This window comes from Neomonachus schauinslandi, chromosome 7, assembly GCF_002201575.2.
Source record: "Neomonachus schauinslandi chromosome 7, ASM220157v2, whole genome shotgun sequence".
Lineage (NCBI taxonomy): Eukaryota > Metazoa > Chordata > Mammalia > Carnivora > Phocidae > Neomonachus > Neomonachus schauinslandi.
Window position 1 is genome coordinate 48414865 of NC_058409.1, and position 22150 is coordinate 48437014.

The following is a 22150-nucleotide window of genomic DNA, read 5'->3' on the forward strand; positions in this document are numbered from 1 at the left end:
ACGGGTCCTCCAACCACCTTCCATGTGAAGGAATGGCTCTGGATCTCTCACAGCTGTGGTTGGGCCCCCCCAGCCCTAGTCAGTTTAAGTTCCAGGAAGGTTCATTAGCTCTCGGACTCCGAAAAGCACAGCGAATCCCTGCCCAGCTGCAGGAACCAGTCCGAAAAGTCTGACAGACCAAAAAGGAACAGACAACAGTTCCTTTACTTAGGGCGTTTTCACTGAACACATTGACTGGCCATCTCTAGAAACCTTCAGCATTAAATGTGTTGGTATTTCCACCTCAGAAGGAATTTAACTAAAAAAATGAGCAGACTGGCAACCAAGAATAAAAATACTACAAGAAAGAAAATGCCCATGGCTGTAATCCCACAAGACAGTTTGACATCAGACAGCTTAACTCCTCTTAAAGATGGGGGGGGTCGCACACTTGGTGTCCTCTGAGCCCTCAAATTTCTGCAGGTTTTCTTTGTACCATGTTATAAAATGAATATTCGAACAAGTGCAGTCCAGGGGATTGTGACTTAAATTAATGGTGCTCTGCTGGGACAAGGTGGGGAGGAGATGAGATGGGACGATGTGGATGTCATTGGCGGCCATATTGAGGTAGATTCCCTGAAGATGACTAAGAGCATCAATGCTATTGCCCGTCAGGCTGTTGTAGCTTAAGTCAACATGACTCAATTTCCTAAGGCTCTGGAATGCTTGCTTGTCTATGGAGAGGAGGTCACAGGAGGATAAAATAAGAATCTCCAAGCTGCTCAAGGTCTGAAGTAGGTTGGTCTTTGAGATACTCCTATCTTGAAAGTGATTCCCCTGTAAATTTAGATGGCGGAGACCCACCAGGCCTGTTAGAAGGTGCTGATTGCTAGTATCCAGGAGACAGTGAGAAAGATTCAGAACCTGTAGGTGATACAGGTTTTGGAAAGGACTTTGTGGACCCTTAATGTACAAGTGGGTAAATGCCAAATCTAGACCTTCTAGCCGAGGACATTCTTTGAACGCCTGACTCTGGAGACCAAGAGGCTCATTGTAGCTCAGGTTTAGGTATTGTAAGAGGGCCAGGTTTTTGAGCTGAAGATTGCAGCAGTCAGAAGCCTCTATATCACTGTGGCTTAAATCAAGTTTCTGAAGATTTTCTAGTTTTTCCAAACACCCAGCACCGAGGTCAAGTTTCCTTATGTTGCCTTTGACAGAGAGGTCTGTAAGGGATGGAAAACTGGCAGCATTGATTTGACACAATTGGTCAAAATGATTTACATTGAGAACTAATTTCTTGAGAGCCTTCATCCCCTCAATCCCAGAGGGTAACTCATTTAAGTGATTTGCCGTCAGATCCAATTCCTGGAGTTGAGTGAAGCACCGAAATGTGGCAGATGAGATATCAGAGATATAGTGCTTCTGTAGATTGATGCTTTCAACAGATATTTCACAAAGTCCATCAAACATGGCTGACGTAAGGTCTTGGTCATCAGTGTCGTCATATGACCCCAGCCAGAGAGACTGAGTAGTAGAGTTCTGTAGACCTTTTAATACAACAGACAAGTTAAGAGTCCCTCCAAATTTCAAACTTTGGAAGATGTTTGAATGGAAAGCTCCAGGCTCGATGCCTTTAATGTCATTGCCATTGAAATTAAGGCTTAGGTTGGTGGCCTGCTCCAGAACACGCATGTCTTCACTAGAGAGGTAGTGTATAGCATTATTCTGAAAATCCAGAACTTTCAGATTCTGGGTTGGGAAGTTTTCTGGGAACTTAATGGAGGAAATATGGTTGCTTCCTAGATGCAAGCTTTCCAAGTTTTCCAGGTTGTGCATTGGGATAAACTCAAGATTGGCTATTCCTGTTTGGATTAAGAAAAGATGCTTCAGCGACTTGGGGCCATTAAGAGATGTTTCTGCCATGAATATCAGGGGATTTCCAGTCAACACAATTGTGTTCAGTTGATGCTGGTTTTGAAAAGTGTCTTCATGTACCCAGTTGATCTGGCACCTTGAAAAGGTAATAACATTTAACAATAATTAATTGGAAAAAAGAAAAACTATCACAGTGACCTGATATTAACAAAGCCATCTTTTGTGTTTAGTAAAAACAGTATACATTGTTACTTGAAATAAAACATAAAAAACTTTCTTCAGTACCAACAGATGATCTGTTGAATTAATGGCTAGCCTCAATTCTGAAAATTCTGATTTAGAATTTTTTCCAGATATCTTGCCCCTTTGGATTGAACTCTCTGAGGTTTGTGTTTAGAATCTAGGGAACAGTTAGCGGTTTGATTGTAGGCAAAATCCAACTATTTACTATTTTAAGTAATTTACAGCATGTTATATATAATGTATAATATATAACATATGATATATAATATATGTATCTCTGTCATTCTGGGCAAATCACAACTTATCTCAACCTCTTTTGTTGTATCTATAAAGTATAGAAATGATGAGTACTTTGTAGAACAGCTGTTAGTCAAATGATACATATGAAAATGCTCCATAGAAATATGGAACACTAGAGTTTTCATCCTGGTATTGAATCTGAAAATACTGGATTATGCATCACACATAGGTGCGAGCATGTATGTGCACATACACACACACACATGCACGCACGCACACACAGAACTCCCCTGGAGATCAATAAGGGAATTCCTTAGAATTCTAATTCCCTTAGAAAAAGAAGTTGGGGGGCGCCTGGGTGGCTCAGTCGGTTAAGCGACTGCCTTCGGCTCAGGTCATGATCCTGGAGTCCCTGGATCGAGTCCCGCATCGGGCTCCCTGCTCGGCGGGGAGTCTGCTTCTCCCTCTGACCCTCCCCTCTCTCATGCTCTCTGTCTCATTCTCTCTCTCAAATAAATAAATAAAATCTTTAAAAAAAAAAAAAAAAGAAAAGAAAAAGAAGTTGGAATCCCTAGGAGCAAGTGAGCCCTAGAGCTAGCTTTGTCATATCTGCCAATATGTGCCAGTCCTTGGTGGCCTAGAGCCCGAGTTGTAATAAGCCATGACATGCACCATGGCAGGAGACAAAGGTTGGGGTCCAAGCAGGGTGGGAAGTCCCATCAAAAACCTGCAAACCGCCAAGACCCTCAAAAGGGAACCTTTCAGTGGGTGACCTTTAAAAAAAAGGTCATACAGGATGACCTTGAGGGTATGTGTTTTTCTTGGCCAGAGCTCTGGATGGAACAACAACAATAATGAGAGAGGCCTCCTCTGAGAGTCTCTAACCATAAGCTTCTATTCATAAGGACCATGGCCTGAGTTGACGTTCCCTCTGTGGACCACCCAAAAGAAGCCTCTGGAGAAAACTGAGTTTCAAGTGGCTCCGGAATGATAGTGACTTCAGGTAATTGGCAGAAGTAAACAAAAATTTCTTCGGGAGTAATGTACCTACTTAATTAATTTTTAATATGGAAAACCTTCAAATTTACATAAAAGTAAAGATCATAGTACAATAGACATTCATTTATCTATCACACAGTTGCAATAGTTCTCGAGATTTTGTCATATATACTTCTTTGCTTCTTCTGTTCCTACCTCTCCCTCCTGAATTATTTTAAATTGGATCCTAGATATCCTGTACATATTTCATTATGCATCTCCAAAAAAATATAGGCTTATTTTCTATAGCCATAATACCATTGTCTAATTCCAGGAAAGTATTTTAAACAAAGATCTACATCAAGTTTCAAATGATAAATGAGCTCAAAGTAACATTTCGCTGAACACATAAGGGAATTAATTAGTCAAAGTCAGTTTAAAAAGTGTTCTACAGGGGGGCCTGCGTGGTGAAGGTACTGAAGCGTCAAACTCTTGGTTTCAGCCCAGGTTGTGATCTCAGGTTCATGGCCTGGAGTCCTGTGTTGGCCTCTGTGCTCAGCGTGAGTCTCCTTGAGGTTCTCTCTCCCTCTCCCTCTGCCCCTCCTGCTCATGCTTTCTCTCTTAAGCAAATATATAAATCCCTTTAAAAAATGTTCTACAGAATCAGGTTAAAACAAACAGATACTAGAATTATGAGGTATATCTGATAATATGTATATGATTTATAAAGAACACGTGAGATACCTGATATATATTATCAGAATATATAATAAATATATTTCTATCAAACGTGTGTTTGATATGTTTAAAGGAAGCAGTGTGAACCAATAATATGATGAAGGAAAAATTTATTAAAACTGATGTGATATATTTATAAAATGAAGTCACTGAAATTTACTGAAATAGGAAGTTAATGAAATTGAAAAACCAAGGACAGTTTATACAAGAGATTAGACACAGCTGAAAAGGATACTAATGGATTAAAAGTAGATGTGAAAATATTACTTAGAATATAGTCCAAACCACCAAAGAGGTAGAAAACAAAAAGGGCATATTGACATATATGGAGAATGGATGAGAAGCTGCAATATGAATCAGAGAACGAGAGGAGATGAAAGAGTGAATGGGAGCAAACCAAATTTCAAACAAATAATGGCTAGAATATTTTAGAATTGATGAAAGTCACTGTTTGCAGATTCGAGGAGCCCAACGATGTACACAGTGCAGCACTGTGATATTACAGAGTGCCCAAGACAAAGAGAAACTACTGGAAACACCCAGAGAGGAAAGATTACCTGTGTGTGCACAGTGATTACACAGACAGGTGACTATCTAACAATGACAAGGGAAGAATGGAACGGCAGCATCAATGGGCTGAGAAAAACAACTACCAACTCGGAATCATGCAGGAAATACATTTTTGGAAAAACAAAACAAAAACCAAGGGAGTTTACTGCTAACAGACTTTCACGAAAGAAATTGTTAGATATCGATACTTCAGAAAAAAAGGAAAATTGTTCCAAGAGAAAGTCTGAAAAGCAAGATGAAGAATGAGCAAAGAAAACAGAAAACATGTTGGTAAAGCTAAAGAAACAGTGGCTGTTTAAAGTAATAAAAATAGTGTCTGACTGCGTGGATGGAACTGGAGGGTATTATGTTGAGTGAAATAAGTCAATCAGAGAAAGACAAGTATCATATGATCTCACTGATATGAGGAATTCTTAATCTCAGGAAACAAACTGAGGGTTGCTGGAGTGGGGGATGGGGTGGGAGGGATGGGGTGACTGGGTGATAGACACTGGGGAGGGTATGTGCTCTGGTAAGCGCTGTGAATTGTGCAAGACTGTTGAATCTCAGATCTGTACCTCTGAAACAAATAACGCAATATATGTTAAGAAAAAAAAAAAAAAAAGAAGAAGAAGAAGAAGGTAGCGGGAGGGGAAGAATGAAGCGGGGGAAATCGGAGGGGTAGACGAACCACGAGAGACGATGGACTCTGAAAAACAAACAGGGTTCTAGAGGGGAGGGGGGTGGGAGGATGGGTTAGCCTGGTGGTGGGTATTGAGGAGGGCACATTCTGCATGGAGCACTGGGTGTTATGCACAAACAATGAATCATGGAACACTTCATCTAAAACTAATGATGTAATGTATGGGGATTAACATAAGAATAAAAAAAAAAAAATAGTGTCTGACTGGTGGCCAGGTAAGAGGCAGGGGCTGGGGGAGCTAAGGAGAGGGAGTTTAGAAAGTACGAGGTCATATTTGTATCACTGTTTGAAAATAACAGAAGAGGAAACCTAGGGTCCTCTAGCTGGAAAAGCTCTCCTGGCCCCAGGCAGTCCTTAGAAATGTGGTCAAACCCATTCCATCTAAAAATGAGAAATGGTAAAGTAGAGAGAAAGTAAATGTCTCGAGGGCACAATGGGTAGGTAGTAGACTGATCTCTGTCTCTGTCTGAAAGGGCAAGGCTTTGTCTTAGTGAAGTGTGGGCAGGCAGCCCGTGGAATATTGGCTGTGGAGGTGGCCTGGGGTCCTCTGGGGGCCTCTGGACTGGGAGTCAGGAGAGCAGAGTCCCAGTTCCCTTACTCTGTGACCCTAAGCAAACTTACAAAATCTCCTTGAGCCTCCATTTCCTCATTGAACATGAGTTGGACGGTGATATTCAGCATGCCTACCTCCCAGGGGTGGTTATAAAGTTGAAATAGTTTTAGGGATGTGAATGCTCTGCCACTCTGCAGAAGCTCAAGTTGAACCACCAAAGAAATAGAGCTGGTGCAAGGGACACAGACCCCATCCACATGCAAAGCCCTTTCCCGTCTTACACACACACATACACACACACACACATACACACACACACACGGAGGCTGTATTTCCTTTCTGTTTTCTTCCCTTATTTTCTTGTGATACTTCTGTCCATTGGTTCACAAACACTGGTTCAGCATTTGGAATCCTGATTCAGCTTCTAAAATTAAATAACAGAACTCTTTTCTCAATTTAGAGGAGGAAAAAGTTAGTAGCTTATGTGTTTCTCCTGTAAATTTTTCTTAAAATGTCATCACCCAAGAATAAACTATGGCATCTGATTTAATACAAGATTTGTTTTCAGTTTTTTTTTTAAATCAGTATTCCTTAGAACTTCTTAACATTGCTGATGCAATCTAGTTTGAAAATAATCCACTTTTCTCTCCACTGACTGGGTTTTTTAAATATTACATTTCACCTGCATAAAAACATTTCATGGGAAAGAGTAAACATTCAGGATAGACAGAGTGTCCCTGTGATCCCAAAAGGAGGTCCTGGAAACAATTTGAATGCAAGCTGTGTTATTACATAAGTAAAACATCAACTACAGACAAGGAACTCAGATACATACCTGGTTAAGTCCAAGAAGATAAGATCTATGAGTCTGCTGAAAGTTGTATTTTCAAGTGTAGGCAAGAAATTAAAACCAAATTCCAAAAATTCTGTTGTATTTGGTAGCATGTTGGGAACTTCTGTGAGACCTAAATTTTCACAGTTATATGTGTTGTTGGCTTCTTTCTGATGAGAGAAACAATGTAAATTCATGTCAGAGTTGGTAATTTGATTGACTAGCAAAATTACATACATTTTATCCTTTGAGCAGCAATCCCATTTCCATCAATCTTTACCAAATATATACCTGCAAAGGCACAAAGTGACTCATGCAGAAGATTATTTACTTTAGTAATTTTTGTAATACCGAAAGATGGGCAATAACCAGATTATTCATCCATATAGGACTTGTTGAATGAAATACAGTACATTCACAAGATGGAACCATCTGCAAATGAAAACAGAATGAGTAAGATCTCCACGTGCTGATATGGAGTGATATCCAGGTATATTGTAAGGTGTAAAAAGCCAGGTACAGAATGTACACGTATGGTATGTAGTACATGGTATATGGTATATAGTATGTTGCATATTTTATGCTACCTTTTCTGTAAAAGAGGTTTGTGCCTTTCTTATATTTGCAAAAAGAAACCATGGAAAAAAGCCCAAAACTCATTGCCTTGAAGAGGAAGAAAGGAACCAGATGGAGGAGCAGGGAAGGAAAGAAGACTTCTCCGATCATACTTTGTTTCATAGTTTTGATTTTGGATGCCTGGAAATGTTTTATTTCAGTCTGAAAACAAACAGCTCTGCATTAGCATCACTAAAACAAGACAATCCTACATTACACACTTTCTAATGTGAGACAATATTAAGTACACAGTACTGCTTATGAGGTATTCGTCCCTCTCCCAATCCCGCTCTCCCCCCATAATTAAATTTGCATCCAAGACTTTACTTATAGTCTACAGATGATGTGACGGATTTAAGTTAAACAGCACCACAAGGTAGCAGTGAGCCAAATGCAGAAGGTGGGACATTCTATAGAATTACCGCCTTTGTTCTATGGCCTTGTGAATGGTGTTAGGGAAGTAGAGAGAGAGGGGCACGGGACAAGAGGAGATTGCTCCTGTCAAAAGTGACAAAGAGATAAAAGTTCTTTAAGAGATAAAACCAAATAATAATACAATAACCCTCTTGTTTTGATTCTGATTCAAATAAAGCATTAGGAAAAGACATTTTATGGACTACCAAGAAACTTTGAGGACAGGATATTAGAAGATGTTAAGGAATTGTGAATTTTGTTAATTATAAGAGCAACATTCTTATTCTTTTGAGAAGCCTTTTGAAGTATTTCTGGATAAAATGACTTGATGTTGAGGATTTCCTTTAAAATAGGGCAAAAAGGAGGGGAGGAGTGGTTAGGTGAAATCAGGCAAAATATTGCTGATTGTTGAATGTAGATACATATTCACGGAGGTTCCTTGTAACTAACTACTTCTGTATCTGCTTAGAAATTTTCTTAATATTGAAGGAGGGCACGTGATGTGATGAGCACTGGGTGTTATACGACGTAACTAATGAATCATTGAACACTACATCAAAAAACATTTTTTTTCTTAATACAACGTTTAAACAAACTAGCAGTGTGGCACAGACCGTAGATCGTGAGGCCTTGCAACTTTGAAGCATGACTCCGTTTTGGATCTCTGGAACCACAGGCTGCTGATACCAGACCCTAGCATTGGGGCACAGCCATGCATGTAAGCTCAGAGGACTGCCTCATCCTGTGCCCCACGGGAGTCAAGTATTTAGAAATCTGCTAATCACTGCTCGTTAGATGCCCTGCCTCACAAATCTTGGACCAGCTAGGTAAAAATGGGAAGGGGTTGGTCATAATTTATCTGGATGATGCCTTAGGATGAAGGGGTGTGGGGTAGGATGAAGGTCTGATGGGGTATATATTGCAAGAGGAGGCTCCTGGGAAAGAAAGAAATGATTTGCAAGAAGGTGCCCCTGGGGGCCATCTCCCACATCATGTCAGACTGCACGTGATTTCATCCACCCTTTCAGACCTGCCTTTGCCCTCACCACACAGTAGGCCCCACTGAGACTGTCCTGGTCTGGGCAAGACCTGCCCCAGCAGACTCTAGCTCACAGCTGTCCTCAAACTGAGTTGCGAACAGTCCCGCTTAGCTGGAACAGAAGACTGAGCACATTGTCCTTCACTGTGAAGCCTGGTATTGTAGACATGTCACCGTTTTAATTGCTTTCCGCTCGATTCTCACTTCTGCATAGTGGTGCTCATTTTTGTAGGGACATGGAGCATGCTCATCTATAGGAAATCACCAGTTTTCTTCTATGTTGTGAAAATATTATGAATGTCACTAATGAAAATGCTGTTGTTTTTATTTCCTTGCAATTCATTCTTCAGACCCATTTTAGAGACCCAGACGCCTCTAGGCACTGCCACAGATCCACCTAATGTCCTTGAAATGCACACTTTGCATTTAAACTTAGATTTAGCCGACTGGTGGGGAAAATACATGTTGCTAGGCCCAGCAGCTGCCCCAGTAGCTGCTACGGTTTGGAGTAGCTTTGAGAAGTCATTGCTCTTTTCTGGTCTCCACTGGCATAACTGATGTCACATACACTTGGAGAAAGGGACCTTCCCTTGAGTTTCTTGCTCTTTTCTGTTCCTTCAGCAAAAGGCACCATGCTGGTGATTCCCTCCTCCTGAATATATAAGTGCCCATGACACCTAAATTAGTCCTCTTCTGTGCTTTACTAAGCACTTTACTGCATTAATGGAATTCAGAAAGTTGAGGATCCAGCAGGAGCTCTACTGAGCCAGTGGCCTGAGGCAGCTTCTAGCAAATTCAAAGGCAGATAAATGAAAAAGCTCAGTTTCAACCCAGTGAAAAACTGAGAACCAGTGGATAACACTACCACAGAGTACTGAGAAATCCACCATGACCTTGTGTCATACATTAATCTCTAGTTAGGTATAAACTGCAATGAACTCTCTGCCCTTGATTCCTGGGAGAAAGAGGCAAATGACAAGAATTGCAGCTTAGAAGAGAATTTAAAAATCAAGCACATTTAGGAGAATGTCCTAAGCTACACACACACACACACACACACAGAGCCCCTCCCCTTTGACTTTCATATTCACACTTCTGTACAATCACAGTTACTATTATGGATGGTGACACAAAGTTCCCCGTGCTCTGGAATCACTCAAGCAGTATTAAATTGTTTGCAGTCTATTGTGTGTGTGTTTTTTTTAAAGACTTTATTTTTAAGTAATCTCTATACCCCGTGTGGGGCTCAAACTCACAACCCCGAGATCAAGAGTCTCATGCTCTACCAACGGAGCCAGTCAGGTGCCCCAGTTATTGTATTTTTTAAGGCAGGAAGTACACACACACACACACACACAGAGGCTATTCTCATTCTCTTTTTTATTGATAGTAAATTGCAGACATCGTGTCCCTTTACCCCTAAATTTCCTGAGAACAAGGATGTCTCTTCTGTAACCACAGTGCTGTTACCAAATTCAGAATATTGAACATTGATACGATATTATTGCCCAACATACAGTTCATATTCACATTTTGTCAATTGTCCTAATATTGTCCTTTATAGTGATTTTGTTTTTCTAATCCAAATTCACATATTGCATTTAGTTTTCATGGCTCTTTAGGCACCTTTGGTCTGTGCCAATTCCTTAGCCTTTTGTTGACTCTCATGGCATTGAGATAGATGTATATTTTTTATTTTATTTTATTTATTTTTTAAATTTTATTATGTTGTGTTAGTCACCATACAATACATCATTAGTTTTTGATGTGGTGATCCACGATCCATTGTTTTCATATAACACCCAGTGCTCCATGCAGTACGTGCCCTCCTTAATACCCATCACCGGGCTAACCCATCCCCCCCCCCTCTAAAACCCTGTTTGTTTCTCAGTCCATAGTCTCTCGTGGTTCATCTCTCCCTCTGATTTCCCCCCCTTCATTTTTCCCTTCCTTCTCCTAATGTCCTCCATGCTATTCCTTATGTTCCACAAATAAGTGAAACCATATGATAATTGACTTTCTCTGCTTGACTTATTTCACATAGCATAATCTCCTCCAGTCCCATCCATGTTGATATAAAAGTTGGGTCCTCCAGAAAAGGACACCCATCCTTTCTGATGGCTGAGTAATATTCCATTGTATATATGGACCACATCTTCTTTATCCATTCATCTGTTGAAGGGCATCTCGGCTCTTTCCACAGTTTGGCTATTACGGACATTGCTGCTATGAACATTGGGGTGCATATGGCCCTTCTTTTCACTACATCTGTGTCTTTGGGGTAAATACCCAGGAGTGCAATTGCTGGGTCATAGGGTAGCTCTATTTTTAAATTTTTGAGGAACCTCCACACTGTTTTCCAAAGTGGCTGTACCAACTTGCATTCCCACCAACAGTGTAAGAGGGTTCCCCTTTCTCCACAACCTCTCCAACATTTGTTGTTTCTTTCCCTGTCCATTTTTGCCATTCTAACTGGTGTAAGGTGTTATCTCAGTGTGGTTTTGATTTGGATTTCCCTGATGGCTAATGATGATGAACATTTTTTCATGTGTCTGTTAGCCATTTGTATGTCTTCTTCAGAGAAGTGTCTTTTCATATCTTCTGCCCACTTTTTGACTTGATTATTTGTTTTTTGGGTGTTGAGTTTGAGAAGTTCTTTATAGATCTTGGATACCAGCCCTTTATCTGTAACGTCATTTGCAAATATCTTCTCCCATTCTTGGGTTGCCTCTTTGTTTTGTTGACTGTTTCCTTTGCTGTGCAGAAGCTTTTTATATTGATGAAATCCCAAAAGTTCATTTTTGCTTTTGTTTCACTAGCTTTTGGAGATGTATCTTGAAAGCAGTTGCTGTGGGCGATGTCATAGAGGTTACTGCCTATGTTCTCCTCTAGGATTTTGATGGATTCCGGTCTCACATTGAGGTCTTTCATCCACTTTGAGTTTATCTTTGTGAATGGTGTTAGAGAATGGTCGAGTTTCATTCTTCTGCATGTGGCTATCCAATTTTCCCAGCACTGTTTATTGAAGAGAGTGTCTTTTTTCCATTGCATGTTTTTTCCTGCTTTGTCAAAGATTATTTGACCATAGAGTTGAGGGTCCATATCTGGGTTCTCTATTCTGTTCCATTGGTCTATATGTCTGTTTTTGTGCCAGTACCATGCTGTCTTGGCGATCACAGCTTTGTAATATAGCTTGAAATCGGGCAATGTGATGCCCCCAGCTTTGTTTTTCTTTTTCAACATCTCCTTGGCGATTCGGGGTCTTTTCCGATTCCATACAAATTTTAGGATTCTTTGTTCCAGCACTTTGAAAAATGTCATTGGAATTTTGATCGGGATGGCATTGAAGGTATAGATTGCTCTGGGTAGCATAGACATTTTAACAATGTTTATTCTTCTGATCCATGAGCATGGAATATTTTTCCATCTTTTTGTGTCTTCTTCAATTTCTTTCATGAGTGTTTTGTAGTTCCTAGAGTATAGATCTTTTACCTCTTGGTTAGGTTTATTCCGAGGTATCTTACAGTTTTTGGTGCTATTGTAAATGGAATCATTTCTCTAATTTCTCTTTCTACAGTTGCATTGTTAGTGTATAAGAAAACAGCTGATTTCTGTGCATTGATTTTGTATCCTGCCACATTGCTGAATTGCTGTAAGGGTTCTAGTAATTCGGGGGTGGAGTCTTTTGGGTTTTCCACATAAAGTATCATGTCGTCTGCGAAAAGAGAGGGTTTGACTTCTTCTTTGCCAATTTGAATACCTTTTATTTCTTTTTGTTGTCTGATTGCTGTTGCTAGGACTTCTCGTACTATGTTGAACAATAGCGGTGAGAGTGGGCATCCTTGACGTGTTCCTGATCTTAAGGGAAAGGCTCTCAGCTTTTCCCCATTGAGGATGATATTCGCTCTGGGTTTTTCATAGATGGATTTTATGAACTTGAGGAATGTTCCCTCTATCCCTATACTCTGAAGAGTTTTAATCAGGACAGGATGTTGTATTTTGTCAAATGCTTTTTCTGCATCAATTGAGAGGACCATATGGTTCTTCTCTCTCCTCTTATTAATGTGTTCTATCACATTGATTGATTTGCGAATGTTGAACCATCCTTGCATCCTGGGGATAAATCCCACTTGGTTGTGGTGGATGACCCTTATAATGTATTGTTGGATCCTATTAGCTAGGATTTTGTTGAGGATTTTGGAGTCCATATTCATCAGGGATATATCGGTCTGAAATTCTCCTTTTTGATGGGGTCTTTGCCTGGTTTGGGGATTAAGGTAATGCTGGCCTCATAGAATGAGTTTGGAAGTTTTCCTTCTGTTTCTATTTTTTGAAACAGCTTCAGTAGAATAGGTATTATTTCTTCTTTGAATGTTTGGTAGAATTCCCCAGGGAATCCATCAGGCCCTGGACTCTTGTTTTTTGGGAGGTTTTGGATCACTGCTTCAAACTCGCTACTGGTTATTGGCCTATTCAGGTTGTCAGTTTCTTCCTGTTTCAGTCTTGGCAGCTTACAGGTTTCCAGGAAGGCCTCCATTTCATCCAGATTGCTCAGTTTATTGGCATATAGTTGTTGATAATTTCTAATAATTGTTTCTATTTCCTTGGTGTTAGTCGTGATCTCTCCCCTTTCATTCATAATTTTATTAATTTGGGTCCTTTCTCTTTTCTTTTGGATAAGTCTGGCCGGTGGCTTATCGATCTTATTAATTCTTCAAAGAACCAATTTCTAGTTTCGCTGATCTGATCTACTGTGTTTCTGGTTTCTAATTCATTGATCTCTGCTCTAATTTTTATTATTTCTCTTCTAATGTGTGTCTTAGGCATCGTTTGTTGCTTTTTTTCTAGTTCTTTAAGGTGTAGAGTTAGTTGGTGAATTCTGGATTTTTCTATTTTTTTGAGTGAGGCTTGGATGGCTATGTATTTCCTCCTTAAGACCGCCTTTGCAGTATCTCATAGGTTTTGGACCTATGTGTTTTCGTTCTCATTGATTTCATTGAATTGTTTAAGTTCTTCTTTGATTTCCTGGTTGACCCAAACATTCTTGAGCAGAGTGGTCTTTAGCTTCCAAGTGTTTGAATTTCTGCCAATTTTTTTCTTGTGATTGAGTTCCAGTTTTAAAGCATTGTGGTCTGAGAATATGCAGGAAATAATCTCAGTCTTTTGGTATCGGTTGAGACCTGATTTGTGACCCAGTATGTGGTCTTTTCTGGAGAAAGTTCCATGTGTGCTTGAGAAGAATGAGTATTCTGTTGTTTTAGGGTGGTATGTTCTGTATATATCTATGAGGTCCATCTGGTCCAGTGTATCATTCAAAGCTCTTGTTTCCTTGTTGATTTTCTGCTTAGATGATCTGTCCATTGCTGAGAGTGGAGTATTGAGGTCTCCTACAATTAATGTATTGTTATCAATGTGACTCTTTATTTTGGTTAACAGTTGGCTTATGTAGATGGCTGCTCCCATGTTGGGGGCATAGATATTTACAGTTGTTAGATCTTCTTGTTGGATAGACCCTTTAAGAATGATATAGTGTCCTTCTGTGTCTCTAATTACAGACTTTAGTTTAAAATCTGATTTGTCTGATATAAGAATTGCTACCCCAGCTTTCTTTTGAGGTCCGCTGGCATGAAAGATGGATCTCCATCCCTTCACTTTCAGTCTGGATGTATCTTTAGGTTCAAAATGAGTCTCTTGTAGGCAGCATATGGATGGGTCCTGTCTTTTTATCCAATCTGCAACCCTGTGCCGTTTTATGGGAACATTTAGGCCATTCACGTTGAGAGTGATTATTGAAAGATATGAATTAATTGTCATCATGTTGCCTGTGAAGACGTTTTTATAGATTGTCCCTGTAAATTTCTGTTGTATATCACTCTTGGGGTCTTTCTCCTTTTATAGAACCCCCCTTAATATTTCTTGCAGGGCTGGCTTAGTGGTCACATATGCTTTCAGTTTCTGATGGTCTTGGAAGTTCTGCATCTCTCCATCCATTCTAAATTAAAGCCTTCCTGGATAACGTATTCTTGGCTGCATGTTCTTCTCATTTAGTACCCTGAATATGTCTTGCCAGGCCTTTCTGGCTTGCCAGGTCTCTGTGGATAGGTCTGATGTTATTCTGATGTTCCCCCCTCTGTACATAAGGAATCTCTTCCCCCTAACTGCCCTTAGGATGGTTTCGTTGGTTCTAAGATTTGCGAGTTTTACTATTAAATGCCGGGGTGTTGGCCTGTTTTCCTTGATCTTGGGAGTTTCCTCTCTGTCTCTAGGACGCGAATGTTTGTTTCATTCCCCAGATTAGGGAAGTTCTCAGCTACGATTTGCTCAAATACATCTTCTAGTCCTCTCTCTCTCTCCACTCCCTCCGGGATTCTAATTATTCTGACATTGAAACACTTCATGGTGTCACTTATTTCTCTGATTCTATTTTCATGGATTCTGAGTTGTTTTTCCCTGGCCTCCTCTTTTCCCTTTTTATCTATTATATTGTCTTCCAGGTCGCTTATTCCTTCTTCTGCCTCACTTACCCTAGCTGTTAGATTATCTAGATTGGCTTGGATCTCACTGATAGCATTTTTAAGTTCTGCCAATTCAGCTTTCATTTCTGCCCTTAGAGACTCTATGTTGCCATTAATTGATTTTTCCATTCTAGCTATTGTCTTCACAATTGCTAGCCTGAATTCCATCTCCAACATCTTGGTTATATTTGCATCCATTTGTAAATCTGCAGCATAAGTCATAATCTCTGAGTCTTTTCTATTTTGGGGGCTCCTCCTCCTAGTCATTCTGTTGATGGGTGTTTGAGGGAATGTATAGGGTCCAAATTATTGACCAGAACCCAAGCAAGATGCACCTGTTTTCTTGGGACCTTAGGGTTGCTGGCCTCTTGTTTTCCCAGCCTGTCTTCTGGGGGAGGGGCCTGCCACGCTGTTACTCAGGCAACCCTGTTTGGGCGGAGTTGCCCTGCGCCCCTGTGGTGGGGGATGGGCTCAGGGGGAATCAGTCTTTGGGGCTTTTGTTCTCTGGCGCCTTTCCCTGGCGGCTTTCCGCATCTCTTCCACGAGTCAGAGCAGAAGAGACCGTTTCCCACCCTCTGCCTCAGAGCAGAGAGACCTCAGTCTGTTCTTCAGTGAGCTCTCCAGGCCACACTGTCTCTGTTTCTGTCCCTGCTGCTATAAACTGCAGCGGCCTGGGTTGTGCGCCCCTCCGCGGCGCCCCCAGTCCTGCCTCCAGGTCAGGGCACGTCTCTGCCCTTTGTGCTTCTAAAACCCCCAGCCGCTCCCAGTTCGCGTGCGCGCGACTCCGCCGCTCGGGGTTTCCACCCTGGGGGTTGCAGTTCACCAGCGCGACCCCGGCGCACCGGGTTTCCGTCTCGGAGGCTGCAGTTCCCGTGCACGCGACTGTTGCTCCGGGTTTCTGTCCGGGGGGCTGCAGTTCACGTGCACGCGACCCCACTGGTTTGGTTTTCCACCCCAGGGGCTGCCCTAAACTCCTTTCCCCTCCACTACCGGTCTGCGAGTCTGTGCCCATCCCCAGCGTGCGAGGCTGTCACTCACCGGCGGTGTAGGATCCCCACGGCCAGGCACCCTCCCGCTGCCGATTATCCTGTGATATCTGCCCGCAGAATCGCGGCTCTCCGCTTCGTACCTCAAAACCAACCGCCTGCGATATTCTGTTTGTAGAGATCCAGATCTTCTTACATCTCAGGCTGGTTTCGTGGGTGCTCAGAGTGGTCTGGTAGTTATCCAGCTCAATTCCGGGGACCAGTTGAAATAGGGTCCCCTACTCCTCCGCCATCTTTTCTTCTCCTATTTTATTTTATTTTTTTTACTGAACACAGCCTCATATCTTACAGAATGTCCCTCACTTGGGGGTCATATCTTTCCTCATGATTTGATGCAGGTTATACATTTTTGGCAGAAATACTGCATGAATGAAGTTGTGTCTTGCTTACTGTGAGGATCCATCTCAAAACTTGGTGGGAGTGCGATTAGCAGAGCACAGGATTCCTGGACCGCAGAATGGCAATGCAAGAGAGAAGGAAGGGACAGGCTGCAGAAAGGGAACACCGTGTGGCCATTGCCCTTTTGCCCAGGGTGGGGCTGTCTGCCAGGGACACGTGCTCATTGCTTTTCCAGGCAGACACCCACCACTGTTTGTGCAGCCCCTGTGGTTCCTCTGAGTTCCACATGAGCACTTCCTATGAAACCAGCTCTCCTTCTCTAGCCCTCAGTGCCAGGTCACTGTCTGAAATGACCTTATCTCTCCTAGCCTGGCTGGTTCCATGGCAGATGGGTCCCTTGTTGCTATGAACTCATGCAGCCCTACAGGGCTGTGCAAGGCTGTGGGGCATTCACAGAAGCTGTCCCAGGCCTCCCCCCCCCGACCTTCCCAGTCAGGGGGCATTTACTCAGGACCCCCTGTGCACTGGGACCTGCACCAACCACTGTCCCTAGCGTCCTGTCAGAGCTGTGCCTTTTCGGCAGAGCAGGGCTTCCAAGTGCAACCTCTGTGTTTGCGATCCCTTTCCCTCCCAGGTATACATTTGCATTTTTTCAATCAAGATCTTGTTTTGCTGCCTTCCACTGTACCTCTAACTTCCTGCTATCCCACTGCATTTTCTTTTCTCGAAAGTGTTGAAATCATTTTCTAATTTTGAACCCTTTGAGTTTCACTGCGTGCGGATTCCAACCTCTCCAATGAATATCTCGTCTGCATTTGGCACCCACAGCGGCTAGCTACCCCCCCTGCACGAGGAGTTTGGGATGACAAACATTGACCCTCCTTCCATTTTTCACTCCTCTATCCAGAGACAGCAGGGTGACTGCGTCAAATCCCAGAGTAATAATTGCTCCCTCAACATAAGATATTCCCAGGAGGGCCCAGTCTTAAAACTGACACCTTCAGGCAAAGGGCATCCCAATTATATGCAGTTCATTTTCTATTTGTCTTGAGTCAGACTGCTCGGGGGCAAATCCCAGCTCTCAACCACTAAACTGTGTTCTCTGAGCCTTCTTTTTCCCCAACTATAGATGGGGGATAACCTTGTTTGCGGGCCAGCTCTGAGGATTAATGAGACAATGTATGTTGAGTAGTCACGAGATGAGAATCATCTTTCTCCGAATCATCACAACATCATGTCATTGTTGACAACTCTGCAGAAGCCTTTGTATCTGTGAACTTGTGAACTTGGAGTTCTCCTAACAAGAAGTTCTACTAAGCACTCCCCACCCCTCCCCAGGACTGAAGGACTGCCTCCTACCATAGTTTTGAGGGGACAGGATAGCCAAGATGAGCCCATTTGAAATGACGTGTTGTGTCTACACCCCAAAGTAATTATTCAAGAGTGCATCTAAAGTGCTACTAGAATTCAAATCACAGAACACTTATTCCAGTTATACTTTGCACATTTGTCAGCCTCCAAATACCTGGTCATGACTCTAATTTTGTTACTTATGATACACACACACACACACACAGAACATGTAGAATATAACAATGGAAGAGTCCACATGGAGTGTTTATGGATGTTCATTACATTTTTAGAACTTGTCTGGGTTTGAAATATTTTTCAAATAAAAAGTTTACTAAAAAATTCATCTTGACTCCCACCTCACATCATATACAAAACAAACAAACAATTCGAGGTGGGTTGTAGATGTAAATATGAAACCTAGCAATAGAAATAAATACAAAGTATACCTTCAGAAAACATAGGATATATCTTTATGGCCTTGGGGTAGGCAAAAATTTCTTAAACAGGACAGAAATTCACTGAAAATAAAGGAACAATAACAAATTAATCTACATTAAAATTAAGAACTTCTGTTCATCAGAAGGTATCATTAGGAGAGTGGAAAGGCAAGCCATGGAATGGGAGAGGATATTTGCAATCTGACGGAGGACTTGTGTCCACAATATGTAAAGAACTCTTACAAATCAGTTTTTAAAAGACTGATAACCCAAGGGAAAATGGGCAAAAGAAGAAGCACTTCCCTCTCTCTCTTTCTTTCTCTCTCTCTCTCTCACACACACACATAAGGATAAGCAAATGGCCAATGAAGTTGAAAATGTACTCACTTTAATCATCAGGAAAATAAAAATTAAATCCCAGCAAATACCACTACTCATCCATCAGCATGGTTAACATTCTTAAACAATAGTGAGGCTATTAGTGAGGATACAGAGAAATCAGAACTCATATACATTGCCAATGAGTATAAATGGGTACCAACCCTTTGGAAAACCATTTGGCAATATCTACTGAAATTAAATATATGTATACCCTATGACCAAATACATCGCCACCTAATCAAGGTTTGCACATCTCTTTTCTAGAGACATAGATATGAATGTCCAAAGCAGCAGCATCTATAATAGCCAAGAGATCGAAAACAAGGCAAATGGCCATTAACAGTAAAATGAATAAATAAATAGTGGTTCACTAATACAAGAGACTACCACAATACACAAAAAATATACAATACGTGATAAAATAAACAAATGATTGCTCTACGCAGCCTCTTTGGTAAATGTCATATATTTAATGCTGAACAAAAGAAGCCAGACACAGAAGAGTACATGCCATGTGGTCTCCTGTATATAAAATTCACAAAGAGGCAAAATCATTCTTTGGTCCTGGGAGTTAGAGTACTGGATGCCCCCGGGGGCTAGTGACTGCAAAGAGGCATGAAGGGCCTTCGGAGAATGTGCTGTTTCTGGATCTGTGTGCTGGTCACGTGCGTGTGTTCCCTTTGGTGAAAACTCACTGAACTGTACACTTAGGATTGGGGAACCTTCTGTATGTATGTTTTACTTCAGTAAAAGGTTTATTAAACTCCAGACAAAGCAAAACAAAAGCCTTGTTTTCAGGATAGGGCCTGGTGAGCTAATGGGGCCCACAGGAGCACATAGACAGTGTGTGGTTAAATCTGCTTAACCTGGAGGGGAGAACAAAAGAGGAAAGTAAGGTGAGGGGGAGGGCTGGGCAAATTGGGGTGATCTGCACTGGAAAAAAGGCCAAACCCTTCAACCCAAAGCTTCCTCTCCTATCCTTCCCACTTTTATTGCACTTCCCAGCAGCCCTTCTTACCTTGGGACCAAACTCTCATTCATCTTTGTATCCCCTAGCAACGTCCCAGGAGTCACAGAGAGTGACCGCTCAGGAAACAGCCTGCGAATCCTGTTACCAAGAACTCATACACGATAAAGGATGTAAACGAAAGTATAGATCCAGTGTTAATTGCATTGGTTCCAAAACATTGAAAATCGGTCCTTTCAGAGGGAGAGTTGCAAGGAGGTTGTTGTATTGAAAGGTTTCAGCCTCGCCTGACTTTCCCAAAAGAGAAAGCTCTTGCTGCAGCATAGGGCCAGGCCCGGAGATCCTGGGACCCTCAGCATCACTTCTGCCACCTGAGTGTCAGGGGGGCTGTGGAATAGGCAGCACAAGGCCTAGGGTGCTCACCCTGCTGCTTTCCCCTCTCCCCTGCCAAAGCCTGGGCCACCTGCAAAAAGGAATTGGCAACTCTGGAACCTAGTGTCCTCAATAGGAAGTGAGATGGTCTAGTATTTCCACGGGCTTTCCAGAATCTCCCAGGACTCCCTTGTGGGCCTCTGGAGGGCTGCATGGGCTTTGTAGCAATGCAGGGATTTAAGAGTTGGACTGGTAGGCTTAAGAGGGGGGCATTTAAAAGAGCTTGCTACCCAGTGAGCTGGAATTTAATTGTGGTACTATCCTACCTGAGGATGTTGTCAGATAGTGAATGGCATACCTCCCTGATCACTGAGGAGGTGGTGTCCCCACTCCGAGCCTCTTATGTCCCCTGCATGTCTGTGTGTAATTGACCTTCCAACCTGAATGAGGGGGAGGTAGCCTTCTGGGGTTGATAAAAACCTCTTCCTTGACCCCTTCTTTTGTTTGCTGATTTGTGTTGCCCCCAAATTCATATGTCTTAACCTGAGTACCCCAGAATGTGACTTTATTTGGAAAGAGGGTCTTGAAAGAGGTAATCTAGTTAAAATGAAATCATTAGGATAGGCCCTAATACAGTATGACTGGTGTCCTTAGGAGAATACACCGGGACACAGACACGTCAAAGGGAAGACGATGTGGAGACACAGGGAGAACAAGCCCATAAGAGAGGTCTCAGAAGAAACTAACCCTGCCGACACCTTGATCTTAGACTTCTAGACTCCAGAATTGTGAAAAGTTTCTCAGTGGGAGGAACATTGGAACATTTTAGACGTTTACAAGAGACTGAGGCCCTTCTCCTTTCTCTCACCATCCTCTCCAAGACCTTCCCACAAGTTGGTAAATATTGTTATGGGCCAAAACAGAAGATGCAATCTGGCCCTATTCTCCAGTGTTACTCCTCTTGGTTAATAAAACAGATGGAGGGCTGTCCAGTGTAAGGAGAAAGGCAGACTCATTCAGAGTCATCTTTCTATGCTCTAAAACCTGGCACAGGCCATCTTCACTAATCTCCAGGAAACCAGAAAACTGTGTGGGGTAGTGGCCTTATGCTAGGATGTTGGGCAAAGAGCACCTCCATGCTGAAAGCACGTTTGGAGGGCTGTCCTTTGCCCTGAGACCCTGCTGGTATCTTATGTCCCAATTAGGATCATTTTTTTTTTAAAGATTTTATTTATTTGACAGAGAGACACAGCGAGAGAGGGAACACAAGCAGGGGGATTGGGAGAGGGAGAAGCAGGCTCACCGCTGAGCTGGGAGCCCGATGCAGGGCTTGATCCCAGGACCCTGGGATCATGATCCGAGCTGAAGGCAGACGCTTAACGACTGAGCCATCCAGGCACCCCCAATCAGGATTATTTTCAGGGAATTGTTTGCAGAAGAGGAAAACACTCACTTCTTCCAGTGAAGAATCTCCCAGATCATCCCCTGGCTGAGCCCATCCCCTGGGCTCCTTATTCACTCTAAAGAAAAGCTGCTACACACCATGTCACCCTTGTAAAGACAGTGGATATTGGGAGGCCAAGGCTCAGATAGGACTGCATGCTGAATCTCAAAATCTCCAGGCAGTTTAACCTGGGTAAGGACAAATAGTTCAGACTCACCTCAGTGCACATCCGCTCCGAGGAGGTGATGGCTTTACAACCTGCAGAAAGCATCACCGCCAACAGGAAGCAGCTGGTACCGGGAGCCATCGCTGGAATGAGGCCACCCCAGCTTGGTGGGCTGATCCTGTGCCTGGAGTGCAGAAATGGAATCCAACTGCAATGGCCTCAGTAATTCGGCAGGCAGAGAGGTGCTCAGAAGGGTGACATGGGAACAAGAAATGTTGATTGCTCAGTTTTTGCTAGGTCTGTGCCAAAAAAAAAAAAAAAAAAAAAGGGGAAGTTGCTTTTGCATACCACCAATCCTTGCCAAAAATAGCT

The 22150-nt window shown here is 42.3% G+C and overlaps 1 protein-coding gene across 1 annotated transcript; it reads right to left on the reverse strand.

Annotated features, from left to right (window-relative positions):
• Nucleotides 1-260: 260 nt before the first annotated feature.
• Nucleotides 261-21919, reverse strand: CD180 (CD180 molecule). The gene is given in 4 exon segments (XM_044916662.1): nucleotides 261-419; nucleotides 421-1990; nucleotides 6694-6860; nucleotides 21830-21919. Coding segments are annotated over 4 exon segments (1986 nt in total).
• Nucleotides 21920-22150: the final 231 nt, after the last annotated feature.